The sequence below is a fragment of the Apiospora kogelbergensis genome (assembly GCF_038363985.1).
Source record: "Apiospora kogelbergensis strain CBS 113332 chromosome Unknown utg000002l_segment0_segment0, whole genome shotgun sequence".
Lineage (NCBI taxonomy): Eukaryota > Fungi > Ascomycota > Sordariomycetes > Amphisphaeriales > Apiosporaceae > Apiospora > Apiospora kogelbergensis.
In genome coordinates, this window is record NW_027117419.1 from 4,261,970 (window position 1) to 4,285,096 (window position 23,127).

General features: G+C 55.9%; 8 protein-coding genes across 8 annotated transcripts; 4 read left to right on the forward strand and 4 right to left on the reverse strand.

The window, feature by feature from the left end:
- Positions 1-2: 2 nt before the first annotated feature.
- PG998_004312 (major facilitator superfamily domain-containing protein) lies at positions 3-395 on the forward strand (the record flags this gene model as incomplete). Its single annotated transcript, XM_066871130.1, has 1 exon — positions 3-395. The coding sequence occupies one exon, from the start codon at positions 3-5 to the stop codon at positions 393-395; it is 393 nt and encodes a 130-aa protein (XP_066734880.1).
- A 1,477-nt stretch (positions 396-1,872) lies between these two features.
- On the forward strand, positions 1,873-5,480 carry PG998_004313 (CHS2; the record flags this gene model as incomplete). Its single annotated transcript, XM_066871131.1, has 2 exons — positions 1,873-4,231; positions 4,303-5,480. The coding sequence occupies 2 exons, from the start codon at positions 1,873-1,875 to the stop codon at positions 5,478-5,480; spliced, it is 3,537 nt and encodes a 1,178-aa protein (XP_066734881.1).
- Positions 5,481-7,118: 1,638 nt separating this feature from the next.
- Positions 7,119-8,078, reverse strand: PG998_004314 (uncharacterized protein; the record flags this gene model as incomplete). The annotated part of the gene is made up of 1 exon (XM_066871132.1): positions 7,119-8,078. One exon carries the CDS (start codon positions 8,076-8,078, stop codon positions 7,119-7,121), a length of 960 nt encoding a protein of 319 aa, XP_066734882.1.
- Positions 8,079-8,791: 713 nt separating this feature from the next.
- Positions 8,792-10,943, reverse strand: PG998_004315 (uncharacterized protein; the record flags this gene model as incomplete). Its single annotated transcript, XM_066871133.1, has 3 exons — positions 8,792-9,951; positions 10,015-10,197; positions 10,265-10,943. The coding sequence occupies 3 exons, from the start codon at positions 10,941-10,943 to the stop codon at positions 8,792-8,794; spliced, it is 2,022 nt and encodes a 673-aa protein (XP_066734883.1).
- Positions 10,944-11,419: 476 nt separating this feature from the next.
- On the reverse strand, positions 11,420-11,929 carry PG998_004316 (uncharacterized protein; the record flags this gene model as incomplete). The annotated part of the gene is made up of 1 exon (XM_066871134.1): positions 11,420-11,929. One exon carries the CDS (start codon positions 11,927-11,929, stop codon positions 11,420-11,422), a length of 510 nt encoding a protein of 169 aa, XP_066734884.1.
- A 1,556-nt stretch (positions 11,930-13,485) lies between these two features.
- PG998_004317 (uncharacterized protein) lies at positions 13,486-15,757 on the forward strand (the record flags this gene model as incomplete). The annotated part of the gene is made up of 9 exons (XM_066871135.1): positions 13,486-13,496; positions 13,551-13,620; positions 13,693-13,773; positions 13,866-13,967; positions 14,146-14,332; positions 14,400-14,762; positions 14,827-15,002; positions 15,063-15,499; positions 15,622-15,757. The coding sequence occupies 9 exons, from the start codon at positions 13,486-13,488 to the stop codon at positions 15,755-15,757; spliced, it is 1,563 nt and encodes a 520-aa protein (XP_066734885.1).
- A 299-nt stretch (positions 15,758-16,056) lies between these two features.
- Positions 16,057-17,585, reverse strand: PG998_004318 (uncharacterized protein; the record flags this gene model as incomplete). The annotated part of the gene is made up of 7 exons (XM_066871136.1): positions 16,057-16,318; positions 16,409-16,555; positions 16,639-17,024; positions 17,101-17,154; positions 17,231-17,259; positions 17,323-17,366; positions 17,428-17,585. 7 exons carry the CDS (start codon positions 17,583-17,585, stop codon positions 16,057-16,059), a joined length of 1,080 nt encoding a protein of 359 aa, XP_066734886.1.
- A 1,512-nt stretch (positions 17,586-19,097) lies between these two features.
- Positions 19,098-22,867, forward strand: PG998_004319 (uncharacterized protein; the record flags this gene model as incomplete). The annotated part of the gene is made up of 5 exons (XM_066871137.1): positions 19,098-19,463; positions 19,528-20,007; positions 20,069-20,234; positions 20,287-20,319; positions 20,385-22,867. 5 exons carry the CDS (start codon positions 19,098-19,100, stop codon positions 22,865-22,867), a joined length of 3,528 nt encoding a protein of 1,175 aa, XP_066734887.1.
- Positions 22,868-23,127: the final 260 nt, after the last annotated feature.

Consider the following 23,127-nt stretch of genomic DNA (forward strand, 5'->3'; position numbering starts at 1 on the left):
TGATGGGGTGGACGGCGGACCCGGCGACGGGGACGCACTGGATCGTGCCCGTCGTGGGGCTGTACCTGGCGGGCACCGGGTTCAACACCATCTCCCAGGCCGCCCTCAACTACCTGGTGGACACGTCCCAGGCGTACGCGGCCAGCGCCGTCGCCGCCAACACGTTCCTGCGCACCTGCTTCGCCGTCGCGTTCCCCCTCGGCGTGGCGTCGCGCCGCTCTACCGCGGCGTCGGCGTCGGGCCCGGCCAGAGCATCTTCGGGGGCTTCGCGTGTATGCTCGTCCCCGTGCCGTTTATATTTTACATCAACGGGCGCCGCATCCGGGCGGTGGGCAAGTGGAGCAAGGGCAGTGTGTACGACTGGGCGATGTGTTGGTTGGTTGGTTCATGATTGAAATGATTAAAACTTGCGAGCGATCATAGCTTATACAATATGTGCATCTGTGGAAGTTAATGATACTATTGAGACTTTTGTTTTACTATTCCTCCAAGATCTTGAGACATTTGGACATTGCTGGGTTCGGGCTGGGTCTACGTAGTCAATCCCAAGTCAATCCCAAGTTAATGTTCTACGGGATGCTTGGACAAACGCCTTGAGGAGCAGAGCCTCCAGCTTCGAGCCAATTGACTTGCATCGGGTCGCCATGTGTCACCGACGGTTGTCTGCAGAAAAGGCTGGAAATATTTACCAAGGTGCCATTGGTATTTTGGGCACAGACGCCTCACCATCACCACCAAGCGTCACACCGCCTCGAAGACTGGTAACGGAAGAAGACAGATAGATAGGTCTCGCCTTGGATGCTGCTTGAGTAGGGCTATAGGACTTCTCATATAGATCAACGAGTTAGCCATTCTGTCGAGAATCCCCATCTGATTGTGGATACACTCTGCCTACACGTATCTAGCGCCGCGCCAGGAAGCAACGTAGAAGCACGAAATCTTTTATTCCTATGCACGAAATCAACGGTGATGTGTCTACGTACGGAGCAGGATACGGAGAGGATGGAGTCGGTGCATTAACGATTCCCGCTTTGCTGCTGGACTAGGGCAACCCGCCCAGTTGACCAAGCTGGTTCAGTGGGGGGGAGAGCAGACGCCTAACTAACGCTTGCCATCACACGCATCGCCCGCCGATTCTGCAAGACACGATCGAATCAATCGGCAAAAGAGGGGAAGACGGAGGAGACGAAAAAGACATCAATTGAACGGACGGGTGAGTCGCAAGATCAGAGGGAAAAACCAAGAGAGTCAACTTGCGAAAACCGTTGGGCAGTGCATGCGTCTTGTCTTGGTCACAGTCACAGGTAACATCCAATCTTAGGCGCCCGCATGGTGTTGCCCCGCCAACGCATCGCGAGTCCAGAGAAAACAAGATTTGGAGAGAACAGCCCCAGCAATCGCAGTCCGAGCTATCCAAGCTCCCCCCCGCCTGAAAATCATCTCCATCCATCGACTGTATGTACCTGCATCTGCCTGCCTGCTTGGACCATTCGACGTTCTTCCACTCATCAAGTCAGAAATCCAAGTTGGCCTTTTTCTTGGGTATCGAATGTCCCAATCAGTTTGAATATCGCCATCTTTCCAATTGTTTGGTTTTGTTTTTCTTTCACTCTCCCCCCTCCCCCTCAATTCCCAATTCCAACTATTTACTTCACCGACACTTGCGGTACAGCTGGATCGGATCGGAATCTCGAGATACCCACACCCATACCCGTCCGCCCACCCAAATCGCAAAAGCGCCCGACACTTGGAGGGCTTGCATCATCGCATTCCTGGACACTCGCGACTAGAAATCCATTGTCTCGCCTCACCTCAACTCTAGCTCTCCAAACACATTCTCGCGGCGCCCGCTGCTGAGCCAGAGCCGCTGCCATGGACGGCCGACCGCCGGATTATTCTTACAACAACCATTACGATGACGACCTGGACCAAACACCATCAGGCGGCAGTGGCGTGAGACTCCTCACGTCCATGGAAGAGCCCCTACCAGAGTCACAGTCACAGTCACGTCCGTATGTCATCCCCCAATTGCCTCTGCCCTCCCCGTTGTTGCTGTTGCCGCCTCCTGTTGCTTTGCCAAGTCCCCAGCAAGTCAGAGGTGCCAACAATGACAACAGCAGCGGCCACTCACCCAACCCGTCGACGACGGCGACGACGCCCGAGCATTTCGAAAAGCTCAGGAAGCAGGAAGAAGCTCCGACGCCCAAGTGTGTGTCGTTCGCCGCCGGAACAGCTGACGACGCCCACGGCGAGCCCAAGTCTTTCCAGCGCAAGCAACTGGTAGTCAAACCCAAGCGGGCCCCGACTGTAAAGTTGCAGAAGAAGGCTCGCCCGGCCGAAGCTGTCGAGGCAGACATTGTCCAAAGTCTGCCGACCATACCCGAGGGCCCTTCGCCTAGAAGAGCGTCGCTCCGCAGCAAACCGCCCAGTGGTGGAAGAAGCTCGACCGCGAAACAAGACCCGTCACCTAGCAGCGCAAACTCACACAAGACCCCCGATAGTATCCGACCGACGCCCCGACGATCCTACGCGCCCTCCTTCAACTCCACCAGATCTTCGATAATCGACCCTCCTCACATTCCCCCGCCCGAGCCCTCCTACTACCAGCCGCGCGACACCGGCTCGCCCACCAGGCCCTGGACGCCCTCGAGGATGTCCACGACGTCCGATTACAGTCGCGACTACCGAAGCGACTACAGAAGCGACTACCGGAGCGACTACAGGAGCGACTACAGAAGCGAATACAGCCGCCCACCCCCTTCTAGTGTGCAGTACGAGCCGGTAGACATCAACGGCAGTCCTCGGCCGGGCACGCCCTCCTTCCGGTACGGAGGGAGCCCCCGCAGGCCGCTGCCGCGCGAGCCCGCGCCTCTGTTTTCCTCGGGCCGCGACGACGAGGCCACGGTGGACATCCCGCTCGACCCGGACAACGACGACGTCTTCGGCGACGGCACCGACATGGGGGACAGCCGCTACGCGCGCGGCTCGTACGGCACGCAGTCGCAGATGACGCTCAACGACGACGAGCCCGAGACGCCGTACGACGACAAGGTGGAGCACTACGGCCCGGCGCCCGACGGGCACCAGGAGCGCCGGGGCGTGCGCGCGCCCCAGGTGGTCAAGAAGGAGGTGCAGCTCATCAACGGCGAGCTGGTGCTCGAGTGCAAGATCCCCACCATCCTGTACAGCTTCCTGCCGCGGCGCGACGAGGTCGAGTTCACGCACATGCGCTACACGGCCGTGACGTGCGACCCGGACGACTTCGTCGAGCGCGGCTACAAGCTGCGCCAGAACATCGGCAAGACGCTGCGCGAGACGGAGCTCTTCATCTGCGTCACCATGTACAACGAGGACGAGATCGGCTTCACGCGCACCATGCACGCCGTCATGAAGAACATCAGCCACTTCTGCGGCCGCAACAAGTCGCGCACCTGGGGCGAGACGGGCTGGCAGAAGATCGTCGTCGCCATCGTGTCGGACGGCCGCGAGAAGATCCACCCCCGCACCCTGGACGCCCTGGCCGCCATGGGCGTCTACCAGCACGGCATCGCCAAGAACTACGTCAACCAGAAGGCCGTGCAGGCCCACGTCTACGAGTACACGACGCAGGTCTCGCTCGACTCGGACCTCAAGTTCAAGGGCGCCGAGAAGGGCATCGTGCCCTGCCAGCTGATCTTCTGCCTCAAGGAGAAGAACCAGAAGAAGCTGAACTCGCACCGCTGGTTCTTCAACGCGCTCGGCAAGGCCCTCAACCCCAACGTCTGCATCCTCCTCGACGTCGGTACCAAGCCCGGTAACAACTCGCTGTACCACCTCTGGAAGGCCTTCGACACGGACTCGACCGTCGCCGGCGCCTGCGGCGAGATCAAGGCCATGAAGGGAAAGTTCGGCCTGTCGCTGCTGAACCCGCTGGTGGCGTCGCAGAACTTCGAGTACAAGATGTCCAACATCCTGGACAAGCCCTTGGAGTCTGTCTTCGGCTACATCACCGTGCTGCCGGGTGCTTTGAGTGCCTACCGCTACCACGCCCTGCAAAACGACGAGACGGGTCACGGGCCGCTCAGCCAGTACTTCAAGGGGGAGACGCTGCACGGCCAACACGCCGACGTCTTCACGGCCAACATGTACCTGGCCGAAGATCGTATTCTTTGCTGGGAGCTTGTGGCCAAGCGGAATGAGAGATGGGTTCTGAAGTACGTCAAGGGGTGCACTGGTGAGACGGATGTTCCTGGTAAGTTCCCTGCATATTTACTCCTCCTCTCCCTCCTTTGCTCTGGCCGATTTGACTAATTCCCCCAATAGATAGCGTGCCCGAGTTCATTTCGCAGCGCCGTCGATGGCTGAACGGTGCCTTCTTTGCCGCCGTCTACTCGCTCGTCCACTTCAAGCAGATCTGGGCCACGGACCACACGCTGGCTCGCAAGGTGCTCCTCCACATCGAATTCCTGTACCAGTTCCTGCAACTTCTGTTCACCTACTTCTCCCTGGCCAACTTCTACCTCACGTTTTACTTCATTGCCGGTGGTCTTGCCGATCCGAAAATGGACCCGTTCGGCCACAAGATTGGCCTGATCATCTTCACCATTCTGCGATACAGCTGCGTGCTGCTCATCAGCATGCAGTTTCTCATCTCGCTGGGTAATCGACCGCAGGGTGCTAAGAAGCTCTACATGACCAGTATGATCGTGTACGGCATCATCATGTTCTACACCATCTTCGCGTCCATCTACATCGTGGTGAAGCAGCTCACGGAGAAGGACCAGGACCTAAACATTGGCAACAACGTCTTCACCAACATGATCGTGTCCATGGCCTCGACGACGGGCCTGTACTTCCTCATGTCCTTCCTCTACCTGGACCCCTGGCACATGTTCACGTCGTCGGCGCAGTACTTCATGCTGCTGCCGAGCTACATCTGCACGCTGCAGGTCTACGCCTTCTGCAACACGCACGACGTGACGTGGGGCACCAAGGGCGACAACGTGATGAAGCGGGACCTTGGTGGCGCCATCGGCAAGGACGGCAAGGTCGAGCTGGAGATGCCGTCGGAGCAGCTGGACATCGACTCGGGCTACGACGAGGCGCTGCGCAACCTGCGCGACCGCGTCGAGGTGCCCGAGACGCCGCTGAGCGAGGCGCAGATGCAGGAGGACTACTACAAGTCGGTGCGCACGTACATGGTGGTGTCGTGGATGATCGCCAACGCCATCCTGGGCATGGCCGTGAGCGAGACGTACGGCAGCTCGGGCATCGGCGACAACTTCTACCTGCGCTTCATCCTGTGGTCCGTGGCCAGCCTGGCGCTGTTCCGCGCCCTCGGCAGCGGCACCTTCGCGCTCATCGAGGTCGTCAACATGGTCGTCGAGGGCCGCGTGCGCATGAGCATCAAGGTGCCCCAGTGGATGGGCGGCTTCGGCGAGAAGGTCAGCGAGAAGATGAGCAGCGTCAGCAGCTCGATCAGCAGTTCCGTCGGGAGATGAGACGCGAAAGAAGAAGAAGGAGAAGACAAAATGAGGGAGGATCACTAACGACGGGATGGGATTTAACGTGTTGGGAATGACGATGGATATACCCCCAGTGACGGATAAACAGGAACAAGGTAAGCCGGGGCACACACCCCCGGGGACACCATGATGGGTTTTGCTTCGCGCGAGTTCTAGTGTTGTAGGTTCTTGTTTATCGAGGGAAAACGGAGTTTCGGGTTTGTTTTGGCACTTGTTCTTCTTCTAAATCCATGCGGCATCGGACAACGCAACACGACGGAGGCTACGCGCAATGAGGGAATACAGATGACATAAGTATGGGAATACGAACGACTATGTAATGATGGATAGCTAGCTGTGGGATTGATTGTTTGATTGATGGACGGGTGGAATGATATCATGTAATACATCTTCCCATGTTGGAAAATTGGCAAAGGGTCGATTGAGGTGACCCCAAAATGACTAATAGACTTGTTACCTCGTTTGAAGACACGGTTCTCATGAGTGAAATCCCGGCGGTTTGGTTGTGCTTACTACAGAATACTTGTCTGGCAAGCACATGTCAGGTCCCGTGAACTGATGGGATTGCAAAGTCAAGAATAGCTACTAATTATTCAAACGTCTCAACCAACTAACTACATGGAAGCTGTCACGGCCACCGCCGAGTGAAGCAGCGAAGTTCATAGTGCGTGAGACACCTTGGAGGATTTGGTTTTGTTTGCTGGCGATTCGAGTGCTAGAGGCATGCATGCGAGGTGTGTAGTCTATGGCGATGACGGCCTTGTTGGCCACCATCTCGAGAAATGATGCTTTCGGGGTCGAAAATCTTTATTGGTTGATGTCATGTTCGACCTTCACAGCTGTCCACGCCACTCCCAGGGTTCACGGACCATTTTTCTTCCAAGAAGGCAGGTCCGTATGGGAACTCCAGGCTGCTTAGTGGGGTTCACCGCCGCTGCTCAAACGGTGCATCGTGTTGATCTGTGGTGCACTATTCTTGTTGGCTTGGAAATCTCAGCCCCAGAGACTGCTGGCACTGCTGGTCTGGCAGATTAGTTGGACAAGGCATCATTACTGACATCTCATCATGTGCCTGATCCATACTACACACCATTGCTTAATGCCAAGGAGTTATCCCTGCACCTTCGTGATTTATACTCGCTCGTTACTCACCACAATATACCCAGAACCAATTACATGAAAGTAGCATGCAGAACAATTAGCACTAGAAGAAGAAGGATGAGCAGACAAATCAGGCGGATATCACAGTTAGCTGTTACCACGCCAAATGTGTAATAGGTGGAACACTCCCCAAGCACGAGAAGGAGAGAAAATCGAACATGTCAGGGGGAAATTTCCGCTGAAGTGTGAGAACGAAAAGTCGGTTCTCATGTGAGAAAGAAGGCTTTTAAGTTAAAACACCAAGATAAGTGTTTATGTTTTGTGATGTATGTATAGGTGTGTGAGAAGATATATACAGTGAATTTGGAAAACATTGAAAGACGGTTTTGCTGTGACATGGCCTGGTGCGGTATCGATACCAGCTACCCGCGACGAGAGACTGATTCTGAACTGGAAGGGGGAAGCAAAAGGGGAAAGAACAGCCTCAGCTTTTCCTTGTTTCCGAGCCCCTCTTTACAGCTTCCACTTGCCGAACCACTTGATGATATCGTCCGACGCGTTGAACGCCGCGACGGAGTGGCCCTTGTTGTCGCTGTTGACGGTGGTGCTGGGCCAGTCGTGCTGCACCTCGTCGCCCGCGTAGACGAGGACGACGCGCTCGTCGCGCCAGGCGCTGCGGACGCCGTGCTGGGACCCGGGGATGGTGGTGTTGTGCTGAGTGCCCTGCAGCCCGTCGCGCGCGACGGCCCACTCGCGCGCCCAGTGCCGGATGTCCGGCAGGCAGCTGTTGGTCTTCTTGCGCCACGTGCCGCGGTACGGGATCGTCGGGTCCGCGCCGCCGTGGAACGCCATGACGGGCGTGTCCTTGCGGCGCGTCGCGCACGGGATGGCCACCCGGCTCGTCGGCTCGCACATGTCCTTGGGCGTGTTCTTGATGTAGTAGGCGCCCGCGACGGGCGCGAAGGCGGCAAAGCGCTCGCTGAGCGTCGCGTCGCAGGCCAGCGTCTGGCCGACGAAGCCGCCGCCCTGGGACTTGCCGGTGGCGTAGACGCGGCGGGGGTCGACGCAGAGCTCGCCGTCGAGGGCGGCGAGGACGTCGGCCGTGAAGCCGACGTCGTCGGTCTTGTCGGCGCCCGGGGCGACCTGCCACTCGGTCTTGTCGGAGCCCTGGGGCACCAGGGCCTGCAGGTAGACGACGATGTAGTCGCGGTTGCGGGCCGGGTCCGTCAGCTGGTCGAGGGCGCACTGCTTCTCGATGGTGCCGTGGGCGCCGTGGTACGACAGGATCACGGGCGTCGGCTTGGTCGGGTCGTAGCCCGCCGGCAGGTGCACGCGGTAGCGCCGGCCCTTGGCCGTGAACTGGTCCTTGCTCAGCTCGCCCGTCTTGAAGGGCGGCTTGCCGGCGCTGCACTGGGCGGCGTTGACCGCCGTGGCCGCGGCCGACAGGAGGGCGAAGACGGCCGAGAGGTGCATGGTCGTCGCGGTGCGGGGAAGACTGTGGTTTGGATGTGTGTCTGGGTTCGAGAGACCAAGAGTGAGAGTGTGAAAAGAATGCTCTTGTCCTTCCGATGTTTTGCTTATGAGCGCGACGGCTGGACCTTTTTATAACATGCAGTTTGGGCTGTGCTTGGATACGCCGAATTGCGGAAAGTCGGCTGGTCCGTCGCATGCACGCGCCCACATAATAGTCGTCAGCGTCAGCACGCTCTTAGTAGATTGGTGATTTAAGATACCGACGCTAGAGTCGGCAATAGTATCCGTCTTTTTTGAGGAGCACTACTAATCGAGAGAGAATTAGATGAAATGTATGCTTATACAGTAAGTCAGCATGCAACATCTGTGGGTTGCTGACAGCCGAATCCACCGCCAAGTCAGGCGTGCTTATGTTTGTCATGGCCCAGTACAGGGGCCACACTAAGGCTGAGCATCCGCGACCGCCAGCTGAGGAGGCTATCGAGCTGGTATAGTTAGCCCGATCAGGCAAGACGCGAGGTTTGAGAACCACTTGCAGCCCCCCCCTGCACTTCCCCTTCTCCCCAAAATAGCATCCCGGCCACCAGCTTGGCTCTGTTTAGTGGTTCCCGAGATCTGCAACGGGCCACCACCCACAAAAGAACTGGAGCCCGCAAGTGCACTTTGTTTGGTGGGTGCGGTGCCGACACCTTTCTTTATTTCTCTCTATCTATCTATTTCTTGGCAGCGTCCTCCTTGAGCGACACGATCCGGTTCAACACGATCTTGTCGTCGGTGCTCTCCGAGTCCATGGCGAAGTAAGCGATGCGCATCGCCTGGAAGCGCACGCTCTCGGGCCCGCCCTTGCCCAGCCCGCTCTCGCCCGCCGCCTCGGGCCACGGCGCTCTCGCCTTGACCTCGTCGAATCCGGACTCGATCAGTCCCTTGTAGATGACCTCGCTCTCGGGGTTGATGTCCTTGAGGAATCCGCCCTCGACGTCGTCGGGCTTCTCTGACTTGAACAGCGAGTTGTGGATCCGCGCCTCCACTTCGCGCGACCCGGACGGCACCCACTGGATGTAGCTGCGCTTCTCGCCCTTCTTGGCCTTCTTCGGCCCGCCCTCCTCCACCTCGTCTTTGACGATCTCAGCACGGATTTCCGTCACTTTACCGGTGCTTTCATCCTTGCTATACGACACCGCCTTGATGGCGTAGGGGGCCTTGAAGAGACCCACAATCTTGCCGGGGGCGAGGCGGAGGTAGTCGGGGCTGTCCACTTCGCGGAAATCGGACCGGTCGATGTACACGGTCGGCGTGAACTTGAGCTTGTGCGAGCCCATGGATGCGTCCTTGCTGTGGAAAGGCACATCGATCTCCACCTCCTCGGCCCCTTCGATGACCACCGGAATGGGGTCCAGAACCATCATCAGCCGGGGCGTCGTGCGCTCGAGATAGCGTCGGATCGTCTGGTCGAATCGTGCCAACTGGATAACTGACGGCGCCGTGGTGACACCCAGTTCGTTCACAAACTCCAAGATGGCTCCGGGAGGGACACCTCTCCTCTTGATAGCGATCAGCGTGTACAGCCGAGGATCATCCCAGGCGCGCACAAAGCCCTCGTCGACTAGCTTCATGATCTTCCGCTTGGAGAGGACGGTGCCGGTGATGCTGAGACGGCCGTACTCGCGCTGCATCGGCTGGAACTCGACCAGCTGCTTGTTCAGCCACTCGTAGCTGACTCGGCTCATGATGAATTCAGTAGTGCACAGTGAATGTGTGATGCCTTCGAAGCTATCGCAAAGACAATGGGTGAAGTCGTAGGTTGGGTATATCCTCCACTGGTCGCCGGTACGGTGGTGGGGCTTCTCAAGCACCCGGTAAGCAGCAAGATCCCCTGGTCCCATTCATGTTAGTAATCTGAATTGGCCTTGGTCTTGGGGGGTCGTATTGGACATACACATCTGGGGGTTTCCGTCGGTAATGTCTTGCTTCATTCGCAAGAAGGCCTCCCTGGGCTTGTATTTGCCATCACGCATTCCCCTGAACTCCTCGAGGTTGGTCTCGACGCTCTGCTCGGCGTGCGCGCATCGGAATCGCTCGCCGTGGCTTTCACCACCACGCTGGGCCTTGATCTCGTCATCTAGGATCACGAACACGTGTTAGCAGGTGAGTGCCGCCGGGTGGACGACTTGGTGTATCGCACGTACCATTGCAGTGACAGACGTATGCCTTCTTCAGCTCAATCAGCTTCTCAGCAAGGTCGTACAGCTTCTGGAAGTTGTCGCTGGAGTAGGTGATCTTGACGGGGCTGAAGCCGAGCCAGCGCACCATCTCCTCAATGGCCTTGAAGTAGACCTCCTCCTCCTTCTCGGGGTTGGTGTCGTCGTACCGCAGGTAGCACTTGCCGCCGTGGAACTTGGCGAACCCGAAGTTGACGGCGATAGCCTTAGCGTGGCCGATGTGCAGGAAGCCGTTGGGCTCGGGCGGGAACCGGGTGACTACGTCTTTCTCGGGGCGCTCCTTGTAGACGTCGTCGAGGAAGCCCTGCTTAAACATGGCCTCGGGGTCGATGGCGCTCTCCTCCTTCTTCTCAGCGGCGGGCTTCGGGGTCTTGTTGACGGGCTTGGGAGGGGCGGCGCTCTTGGCGGCTTTCGACTTGGCCTTGGTGTCGCGCTTCTTGGCGTCGCCCTTGGACAGCTTCTCGCCCGTCTCTTTCAGAATGTAGCGCTCCTCGCCGGCGGCGTTCTTGTAGATGCGGATGTCGGCGTAGGCCATGTCCTTGTACTTGTCGCCGGTGGCCTCGTCGGTGGCCCAGTCCGCCTCGTCGTCCTTGGCCTTCTTGTTCAGGTCCATCTTGGCCGTCTTGTCGGCGACTGCGTCCGCCATGGTGGTGGGTCGATCTAAATCAAGCAAAAAGAAACAAAAAGCTGCTCGACAGGATGCGGCACTTGTTGCCAGGAAAAGACGTGTAATAACAGTCGCGAATTGGCACGATTGAAGTAAATCGAGTCAAATGTTCGAGTTCGAAGTTTGTTTTGGGCCGGGTGCTGCGATGACTCAAAGCCAATCCAAGAGAGAGCTTTGGCTTTGGGCGAGTGGATGGAGGGGCAACCCTTCGAAAAACGAGGGGCAGTAAATCAGTCAATTAGTACAGCCACACACACACTCACTCACTTACTCTCTCCAGCCACTCATTAATAAGCAGCCATGGCGGTGCTGGTCACGACCACGAACCTTCTTCCAACGACATTCCGTTGACAGTGTAAGAAAGATATATTTGGATGGGATGCGATGAAAATATGCCATTATTTACAATTTTGTCAGTGCAGACTAACGATTCGTATTAATTAACTTTGCTCAACTCACGAATCTTCTCCAGTACTGGATCGGGTGGTAGTGGCAGAATAGGAGGTGGAATCGGAATCCGTCTCCTCGATAGAATTTGCTGTTGTAACAGGAGCAGGCCGGTGGCCGAACTCCAAATAGCGCTGTTGCAGACCTTCAATGCTGACGTCGAGCCCCTGGATACGATTGCAGATCCACTGGGCCTGACAGATCAAGAGATCTCGCTCGGGCGCGTCGAGAGGGAGAGTATCGATGACGTTGCGTTGGAGCTGGTCGAGCACGAGCATGTAATTGTGCCGGACGACAGTGAGGTCCGGGATGATGCTGCGCTGTTTTGTCCTGATGGCGGGAAGTGCTGATGCATCTCTGCGCTCTTCCTCGCCAGGCGCCCAATTGGGTCGTGATAAGATCTCTTGGAGCGCAGTCTCCTGGCGCCGGATGTCGGCGTTGGTGAACAGGTCTGGGTCATCATAGGCGGTGATATCGTCGGCGGAGTCTACCTCCTGCTCCTGCGGATGATTAGCCATGGCAAAAGGAGCCGTCTTATCGGCCACGGCGCGGCCCTTACTTTTATCAGTACGCTAGTTATTCTCGATATTATAGCCAGCGGGCATCTGACCGGTAATGGTATCCATGATACCCGCGGAATCGTGTTCAATGTCTAGATCTATGAGATCATGTTGTTGGTGTTGTGTATTTAAGTTGCCTGTCGTCTTGAGAGGAATGGTGAGAGTAAATTGCTGGGCTTCGTATGATAAGGATATAGTTAGTCAACACCGAGGTCGTGTTGATAAGTACTGCGAGAATCACGCGGTTCGTCAAGGAGATGATGGTATTATTATAAATGATTTGATACCGAGGGAGTATTTGACTTGTTTCCTCGTCCATGTAATGCTAAGTCCTCTGCCCGGCTAACTTTTGTTATAAGGAGATAAGAGCCTCGTGCGCAGGGTGTGGCAGAACAAGGTGCCCCTTATGGTCTTACAAGGCTTCTAGGTATCCAGGCAGCTGTTTCTAGAACGACAAGAACGTAGTGTATTCCTGGTGGTCGACATACACCTGTGACTTCAATGCAGTTGGTGTGCCCGTCCAGTGAAGGCATCAAGCGTCTGGAAAGCATAAATTTAGGAAAGCATGACAATGCTGTCGCATAACACCAAATGCAATCTGTGTTGCAAATGGTAAGTCGGAACGGTTCCGATTTAATACGAACACTACCTACTGGTAATGAAGGATACAGCTTCCCTAGTTTACCCTCGCCGGTATCTCAAAAGCAACCAAGAATGAAAACTGGTAATTGTTCTGAGGAGCGTGTGTTCCTCTGGACAAATCAAGACTACTGCGGGACCGGCCGGGTTCGAACACCTAATGCGGCCATCGTACCGGCGCTTGTCATGATTATCCCGGACAGAGGTAAGGAATTCAAAACGTGACTTTAAAGTGAAATGCAGCCATCAGCTGTTAAACTGCCGCGAGCATACTCGTAGGCATAGCGTGAAATATGGACGCGTAAGCAGCACCCCCGCGCTCTGTAAGACCTGGACCGTCCCACCACGTCTTACATCGAAGCCCCCCTGCCTTTGAGAGCCCCGCGCCATGTTCTGCTGCGGCGCAGCAACAGCAGTACCAATCGCCGTTAGACAATGAAGGAAGGGTCAAGATTCACCCCTGACATATCCAGTGTGATGCAGAAGCACCCAACTACCACAATGGCCCGCCAAGAGATCAAGATGTAACGCAACTGCTTGATCGGGCCCTGGTTTCAAGAGAAGTATGCCTGCCGAACCAATCACATATCGTGAGATAATATACAGCGCCTTTGCACCGCATCTTTCCTTGTCTTGCCCCGCGGCTGCTCATTGGACGGCATTTTCACCACTGGCGCACAACAAGAATCCCACCCGAACCGAGATGAACTCATTTCCCCTGAATTGACTGCATTGCGTCAGCTCGTCGCGTCTATGATACGGAAAGCTTATTAGCACCTCTCCCCCAAAGTCTGCACGGGCTGGGTCTTTTAATTCTCACTCGGATTCACTCACGTAATAATCCTTTCCACTTCCTTGACGAATCAAGAGCACAAATGGCTGAGATGTAAGTGCAGTAGCAAAGCATTCACATGTCTCGCCGTTGACTGACTCCCCATAGCAACGTCGACGTTCTGGTCATCGGCGCCGGTCCCACGGGCTTGGGCGCCGCAAAGCGCCTGCAGCAGACTGTGAGCCCGTCTTGTTTCCGATGCCATGCGGGATTGGCATCAGTTTCTAACTATTCGAAACTCAACTTCTAGAATTTGGCATCTTGGCTTATTGTCGACTCGAACGAGACGCCAGGCGGTCTCGCCTCCACTGACGTGACCCCGGAAGGATTTGTGGGTATCCCCGCCGCTCTCCCGGCGCCTTGTCCGCCGCCCGCCTTAAGAGGAGGTATAACGTTCTGCTAATAAGCGATACCTCTTCCCAGTTGTACGACGTCGGCGGCCACGTCATTTTCTCGCACTACAAGTACTTCGACGACTGTATCAACGAAGCCCTACCCCAAGAAAGCGACTGGTACACGCACCAGGTTAGTACCCAGCCATTGCCACATCCGCGCGGGCACCCCTTATCAGTTGATTGTCCTCGTCCCTTTTCGCTCGTCGTCATTTCCAAAGCGATCTGCCTGGCTTGTGCTCACCCATGGGGCTCCCGTGTATCACGGGGGGGCAGATGTTATGTAGCGAGTTTCGTACGTCCGCTTCCAGGACGGCTGGGTGCCGTACCCCTTCCAGAACAACATCGCCGTGCTGGACCCCGAGGAGCGTGCCCGATGCCTCGAGGACCTCGTCGACGCCGCCCTCGAGGCCCGCGTCCGCCACCCCAGCGACAAGCCCAAGAACTTTGACGAGTGGAACACCCGCAACGTCGGGAACCGCCTCAATGAGATCTTCAGTAAGCCCGCTACCCCCATCAACAACGATGTAACCCTGGCCTACTCACTTACTGACCCGGCCGCCAGTGCGCCCCTACAACTTTAAAGTGTGGGCTGTGCCGACCACCAAGGTAAATGTCGATGTGCTCCCCCTGTCCCGTCAGTCAAACGATGAGCATTTGCTTACTCCTTTCGCACAGATGAACGCCACCTGGGTGGGAGAGCGCGTGGCGGCGCCCAACGTGAAGCTGCTCGTCCGCAATGCCGTGCTTGGCAAAGTGGCCGGCGGCTGGGGCCCGAACTCCACCTTCCGCTTCCCGGCCCACGGCGGTACCGGCGGCATCTGGATCGCCGTGGCCAAGACGCTCGATTTCAAAAAGACGCGCTTCGGCGAGAAGGGCACCGTTGCCAAGGTCGATGCCGGCAAGAAAAAGGTGCATCTTAAAGACGGTGAGTGAGTGGGAGGATCCCTGTCCAACTGACTGCGCATCATTGACCCGGATAAATACGACAGGCACCGTGGTCAACTACCGCTCGCTTATCTCGACCATGTCCATCGACCATCTTGCCGAGTCCATGGGCGATACCAAGCTGCAGCAGATGTGCAAGCCTTTGTTCTACTCGTCTACGAACGTCGTCGGTGTCGGCATTCGCGGAGAGCGCCCCAGCCGTATCGGTGACAAATGTTGGGTATGCTCCTCTTTTCGAATATTTGTTTTAGCCCGAAACTTGTCTAACTCAACCCCACAGCTGTACTTCGTCGAAGACAACTGCCCCTTCTACCGCGCCACCATCTTCTCCAACTACTCGCCGCACAACCAGCCCGCCGCCTCGATCGAGCTCGCGACGCAGCACCTCGCCAACGGCGCGAAGCCCGCGTCGTCCCAGCCGAAGCCGGGCCCCTACTGGTCCGTCATGCTCGAGGTGTCCGAGTCGGCGTACAAGCCGGTGCGGCACGCGACGCTGCTGGCCGACTGCCTCGCGGGGCTCGTCAACACGCAGCTGCTGGCGCCCGGGGACGAGGTCGTCAGCACCTACGTCCGCCGCTTCGACCACGGCTACCCGACCCCCAGCGTCGAGCGCGACGCCGCCCTCGCCGAGGCGCTGCCGTACCTCCAGGACAAGGGCATCCTCTCGCGGGGGCGCTTCGGTGCTTGGAAGTATGAGGTCGGAAACCAGGATCACAGGTATGACATGCCTTTTCATTTTCATGACTCCCTTTCATCCCCCTTTCTCGCCTCTCGACAGCACACCATGTTTTCCCTCCTTTGGGCATTTTTACAATCTTCTGACACTCGTGACTATCTAGCTTCATGCAAGGCGTGGAGGCCGTCGACAACGCTATTTCCGGGGGTATCGAGTTGACTGTCAACAATCCCGACTTTGTCAATTCCCGTTCCAACACAGAACGCCGCCTGACACACTTTGAAAATCTCCGGAACTAAACAAGAGGGAAGGAATGCCATGGCGGATTAGGCATATACGGTTGCAGTTGGTATGAAAGCACGTTTATATATAGAACCAAGAGTATTATCACTCACACCCCTGCAACTGAGCCACGCTCTTATGTTCACGTGTCACTTGTTTAAATTAAAAGATTAATCTCGGCTACCTTGACACCACATACTTTTGTTCAAGAGTATTCCATTTGTTTGCCATGTGAGACAGCGTGCCTTTCTAAAAAGATTGTGGATTTGAACTGAAATTTATCTCATATGCTCAAAAGTAACCCTATTTCTGCTCCTCATATGACAATCTCAGCGGTGCCATCGCACTTGGAGAAGCCAAGGTTGTATCGTTTATTGCGTATACTCCACTGGATGTTGCCGGTGCACATGGTCTTGGCCCCCGTGATGAAGGCTTCCAAGTCGCCGCGCCGGTCAGGGTAGCGCTCCAGCAGCCGCTCGGCGGCAGAGTCCAACCTAGACACGCTGGCTTTCACAATCTCATAGATCTGGTCCATGGCTGGTTGCAGATCTTGGTACTCGTGGTATAGGACGGCCAAACTAGTAGGTAGTGTATTAGATAAGGATGATGTTCAAAGGGTAAGTCACGACACGTCCTAATGGGGCTGAAGGAAGATGAGAAGGGCCTACGCGTTGTTATAGAAAGGATACCGAAGTTCCCTCCGGAGGGAAAATACGTCGTTCATCATGGAAATAATGCAGTTGTTCTCGGCATAGATGGTCTGGATATCCGGGTCTGCTCGGAGGGAATCTCCCAGGTCGATGTTGACCATGTATCTGTGAAGGGTATCCCTAGTCAGCATGTGGAGGTGATGCATAGAGAGGCCTTTGTTTTGGATCAGGCAGGAAATTAGACGTACTCGATGCACGCCGAGATGGTCTCAACACCACTAGTTCCCATGCGAGTTGGCAGGTACTCGTCGATAGTCGGGGCCACCCCACTCAGCTCCGATCGCTGCTCATAGGCCGTGGCTTGGACGAAGCGAAGCAACTGTCGCAAAAAGAGCACCCTCTGCCCACTGGTCATCCGGAAAGCCGCCGGCTCTCCCACGGGGTTGAAGCTGGCCAGTGCCGACGAGATCTTCTCTGTGCGCGGCCTCTGTCGATAACGACCCCAATTTCCATCGTCAAGATAGGCTTTGATATGTTCTCGAGTCTCGGCTCGGAACTTCTCTCCCGCCTCAAGGTTGAGACAGACGTCTTGATTGAACTCTGGGCTGTCGGTCTCATTGTCCCAAACGTAGAGCTAGAGACGGTTCAAAGCACATATCAGCATCTTGTCGCGAGACCAGTGTGTTTATTGAAGGGGCGATTCCCCTTACCCATGCTACGAGGTATGATGCAAAGCGGACAGCATCGAAACTGGAAGTAGGCCACTAGTACGATTAGTTTCGAACTACGCCGCAACTGTGCCTTTCGGTGCCGCTCTGTATCTCTTTATAGCGCACTTACCCATGTTGCCGCATTTAAAGAGAACTCCGCTATACCGCAGTCAGTGCACCGTAGAAAAGGGAAAGTTTAAAGTACACGATAGATCAGCTCACCTGCTATAGCGGCCTCAAGACGTTTGCTTCCGGGGCCGAGGAGCCTGGTTCTGTTTCAGTATCTCTCTCGAATCCTGGCCGGCCTCTAGTGCAGCGTTTACTCACTGTGTGAGTTCTTCTTCGTGTATCTTCTTCAAAGCCTCGTAATGTGGGCTCATTCCTCGCGGCCAAGTCCTGAGCAGGTGGTCAAAATCTGGGAAGCGGAGCTTCTGGCCCTTGAGCGTCTGCACGTAATCGTGCGAACCCATGACTTCTTTTCGCATGGTGGTTGACATAGACTCGCCGGCTCGCTAAGGGTAGAAGAACAATGGATAATGTAACAGCAGTCGGTTCTCAAGGCGGGCTTGTGGCTACGATTGAGTATGTGGGTAGATGACAAGCAACACGTACAGATATATTTATGCACGAAATTCCTGCCAGGATTTGGAGAAGCCGAGGTTAAGTTGTCTATGGACCCCTTTTTGGACTATGTCGCAGGCCATGTCTCTCAAGTCTCCTCGCTTGAAATATTGACCTGCTGATTTTTTGCCCCATTCACACCGGTAATATGTTTCCACCTATGTGCATAACATTGTTCTATTTTTCGTTTTGTCTTTCTTTCATATTTTCAGTGGTAATACGCGCGAATAGCGCGTCACGATATTCCGTGAATGGGGGCATCTTGTCCCCCATCCCCGGTTGATATCGCTACACGCCAAGAAAGTTTATCATGTAAGGGTTTGCTTGATTTTAGCCAGTTACGCAGCCCTTTTTGGCTTCGAAGCAAGCTGTCAGGGTCTAAGACATTGTTGTAGAACCACAAGCCAAGAATCCTCAACCCAACACAGCACTAGAACGAAGGAACGCCACGGGGAGCAACCCGCAACGGCCACCTTACCAATAATGGGCTGCCACGCATATAGTCAAAGAAGGCCCAGAAAAGTTTATAACGCCCAATCCATTTTTGAGGTAAGGGAGAGACATACGGAGACGGCGGAATAGCAAGGTGCTGGGGCCGGCTATCATGTTCGCGTTGGCTGATTGGCCGTCAGATGATCCTATACCATTTGCAGGCATACTAGGCGGCTAAGCGGTCGGCGATGCGGATGCTGCGGGCAGGGCTAATTTACCGGCAGTCTGGATCGGCCTCGGAAAAGCGAAGAGGCCCGCCGCGTCGGGTTGCTCGTTGGGCGTCGTGATGGTTGCGCCCCGCCGACAGGGGATGTTGCAATTTGTCATTTTTGACGTCTGCAGGGCGGTATGCATGCCAATCACACAACTCGTACGATCGTTACCGAAAACGAGCAGAGAGTCACTGAAGAATACGACACGGGCCGATCTCAACCACCACGCGTCTCGGATCGAGAGTTGACAGCCTCAATCAAGGTCATAATGCTGAACGGATGATGTCCAGGAGATCGGCAGGATGGACTCAGCTCCATTTCCAGGTGTGATGAGGCCTCACCTACGTTTCCGAGTATGTGACATCTTTTCCAGGCGTCGTTTCTGTGATTGAAGAAATGATAACCCCCGCTCACAGAGCAGATTCCAGACCACATCCCCGCCCAGCCCTCGCAAATGCCCCTGTCCTTGTCAGTTGGTGCCCGGGGGCCACGGGCTGAACGTCCCGCTGAACGCCTCCTGCTAGGCTGCCCAAGCGCATTCATGGCCAGCGGATTTAACTCCATCCCCTCCAGTCGTCTGCGCGGCAAATAATTTACCGCCGAATCTACACGCCGTCCACTCTTGCGTTAGGACACACTCGACTGGTCTGCGAAAAGAACTGTTTTGTCGCGATGCAGAGGATAAAGCAAACGCTGGCTCGATGGACAAAGTCATCCAAGTATCAGCCGCCTGGAGCGCGGAGCGAGCAGACAAAAAAGTCCATGAGCTCAGGCAGGCTTGATTCGACCACAACTAGCTCAACACAACTCGACGACGCCCCAGAACCGCTGGCCAGACTCGATCTTTCGGGAAACGATGCCCCGTTGGGCGCTTGTATCCTCTACGACGGCGTCGACGGAAACATTGGTGCAGTTGATATAGACATAGTCTTTGTCCATGATCTGCACGGGCATAGGGAAAACTCATGGACGAAGTCCGACGTGTGCTGGCCAAAAGACCTACTCAGCGGAGACATTCCAGGCATAAGAGTCATTTCCGTAAGTGCACCCGCTTTCCAACTACTACCAGTTACCATGTGCTGATGCTAACACACCTTCACAGTGGGGTTGGGATCTAGGCGCCACTAGCGAGCCCGCATTGGCAAAGGTGGCTGATGAATCTTCCATTGCCGACCGTATGCTCGAAGACCTCGTGAAACTCCGCCGTGGCGTGCTTGAAACCCGTTCCATTATATTCATCGCACATGGCTATGGGGGCATCGTGGTCAAAGAGGCCATCTCCACGGCCGCCATCTCGCGTATATACGGCAACGGAGCCCATACGGGCGTCGCAACCATCTATGCCCACTTGATAGGGATCATGTTTCTCGGGACAGTGCATCTGGCAATTCCCGGCCAGAGCATCGGCCAGACCCTCGCCGAGGTTTCTCGCCTGAACCCACACCACGAGAATTCGACGCTCTCGTCCTTTATGGAAGCCCAGTCCGACTTCTTCGAGAAGGTGGTTACGGACTTCAATCTCTTTACCCGAGACGTCCAGATCGTCTGTATCCTGGAAGATAGACCAACGCCTTCTGGTCAGGTATGCATAAAACTCCTCAAGAACACGCTGTATAATCAACTAATCTGCTCATCTTCTGCAGATGGTCTCCAAGGAGGCGGCCACGCACGAAGAGGGACCCAGCGTGACCATCGACACCATCAGGGCGGATCATTTCGACATCGCCAGATTTTCCCGTCGAAGTGACTCCGGTTACTTTCAAATTCTTGGTCACTTGAGCAGGATGATCCAAGGTCCTTCATCTAGTGGTAGGTCACATGATATGGCCCGTATAAACATATTAATCCTGACTTCTACCAGACGCAGCTGAGGTTAAGGAACAAAGATGTCAAGGTCAGTAGGAATTCGTATTGCTTAGCTGAATATCCTTTAAGGAAAATGTATTAACCGGACGCCAGATATCCTTGATCTGCTTTATTTTGAAGGCATGTTCGAGAAAGAGCACACTATTGACATGGAAAATGAGTACCAGTCCATATCCTCACAGACACTATCAGCTAAGGCACCTGGAGAGATTGATTCTACGTTTCACCGATGGTCAAATAGCAATCAACCATTGATGTGGGTGAGCGGGAGGCAAGGCTGCGGCAAGTCGACACTCATGAAGTACGCCTTCTATCACGATGCCGGGACTCAGAGTGGATTAGAGCGATGGGCGGACGGGGGCCGGGCGTTAAAGGTCATCGTATGCCTGTTTGAAGACGGTTCCCAGCTGCAAAAAACCCACGAGGGCATCCTTCGGTCAACCTTGTACCAGATTCTCATTCAGAGGAAGGACTTGATCTCGGCAGCGTTCCCGGCCATGTTCCGGGGCTCGTCGCCTCCCACAGCGTCTCTCAACACCATTGTCAACCTGACGCAGGCCCTGTGGGGCGTCTTCGCGCACGAGTCTCACAGGTTGCGCCTCGCCGTCTTCATCGACGGGCTGGACTCGTACCGCCAGAAGGAGGGGCAGCCTGAGACCCCAGAGGAGAAGGCACTGGCCGATGATCAGTCCACCAATAGCGACGAGGATAACAGGCAGGTCAGCGTGGCCGAGAGGGCGTGGATTGATCACGGATACCGAGAAATTACCCAGCTCGTCAAATCTATGGCCGATCAGGAGCGCATCAAACTCTGCGTATCCAGTCGGGAGTTGCCGATATTCAGCGAGGCGTTCGAGAGCGTGCCGAGGCTTCACATCCAAGACCAGTACGAAGAAGCGATTGTGAAGTATTGTGCGGGACGACTTGATGAGGACAATGTGTCTAATATCGCCGATGCAAATCCCCTCTGCCATGAGGTCGCCCAGAAATCCAGAGGGGACATTGTCTGGGCTAGACTGGCCATGGACGTGCTGCTCGAGCGCTCTCTCAAAACACTCAGGTCTACACTCCAGGCCCTGCCAGAACGTGTTGGAGGCCCAAATGGACTGTACATGTACATGCTTCAAGGCAGGGGGCCCAAACAACAAAGAGGTGCCGCTTACGTCTTTCAATTCATGGCGCGGGCCTCGAAGACCTCCTTGCTTCCTCTGTCCCTTTTGAATTTGGCATTCGCCCTCGAGGGTTACAGGGATGAAGAAGGAGGACTGAGAGCATTGGATCAAAAGGACGTGGATCTCACCCAAAAGGAACTTCAGGGGCTCGGCGATCAGATGGCTCACCGGATTGAAACGTGCTGCGTGCAACTTGTGGGAATCGAAGGGTCGACCCTGGAGCCGGGACAGCGAGTCGTCTTTGTGCACCCAGCGGCCAAGGATTTTGCTACTCGACGGGACGTATGTGATAAGTTGTTTGGCGATGCGCCGGGTGAATTCCCTGACTTGATTGACGTTGACCTGTCACTACTCAGCAGCCATATCCGACTGGTGCAATGTTTCCAGCCCGGGGTCCTCCGGCCCTTCATGCAGACTGTTTCCTACAACCGGCCTCAAGTCTGTCCAGAGGCCTGGATTCTGATTATAGGAGCATTGCGATGTGCTGCAAGAGTTGAGTCGGAGCTGAGAGGGGGATTAGGAGACGACGATGGTCGGAAGAGAACGTACGTAACGCTGCTGAACCATCTCGATTCCACATGCCAGAGGTTGTGGGCCGAGTCATTGAAGCGCCACCAACCCATCTCTGGAGACGACGAGGAATGGAAGAGAGACCTCCCAGGTCTTTGCCATCACCACTGGGCCGGCTTCGAGCCGATGGAGCGGGGCAAATCGCCGAAGCGGACAAGCTTCCTTACCCTCGCCATCCAGGCCAACCTGGTCCTCTACGTTTCCCACGCACTCGAGCCACTAAGTCGAGGCCAACCCAGCAGCACCGGCAAGTCGCCGCAGCTGCTTCTCGAAGAGCTTCTGCGGGCGGCCGTCGTCCCCGCCGGCCCCAGCACCAGCGACGCCATCCCCGCGAGCCAGGCGCTCGTCGACGACTACCGCGCGCCGCACACGGACTTCCCCGCGACCGCCCTGGCCGAGGCCGTGTTGCAGCACGGCCGCGCCACCGCCTTGCTGGATCTGCGGTCGCCGGCGGGCGCCAGGATCTGGGCCGGGCTGATCCGGGCGCGGCGGCACTGCTTCGCGTCGCGTCCGGGGCAGGCGCGTCGGACCATGGCGCGGCTGCTGGCGGGCGGGCCGGACTGCAACGCGGCGCTGCGGCGCAACCAGGAGCGCTGGGCGGCGGGGGTGCGGGCGCTGTTGGCGGCGGGGGCGGACGCGCAAATGCCCATTGAAGAGGACGGTGGGGGTGGTGGTGCGGGCTCGGCGCACCATAACAAGGACGGCGGGCACAAGAGGGCGGAGGCGAAAACGGCCGCGGTCCTTATCCGCGAGACGCTCGTGGCGGAGGCGCACTTTGCCGAGCAGCTTAAGGAGATTGAAGAGCTCGTGATGATGTCTAGGCAGGGTGGCTAGCTACCATCGTTCAGAAAATTAACAGGAAGTCTGTGATATGAGAACGCTTTTAGGTTGTAATTCTGTTGTGTGATTTAGATTGTGTCTTCAAGTCTCTTGAGCGGTTTCATTCGACTACTTGGTATGCGACTTATACTGGCCAATAGCATAACACGCTTCTCAAGGTTTAGGCAACTTTTGGGATAGCGCATTGTTTATTGTGCGCGAGTCACAGAGCTTATGCTGTTTTGCTTGACAGCTAGGCAACTGAAATTAAGGCC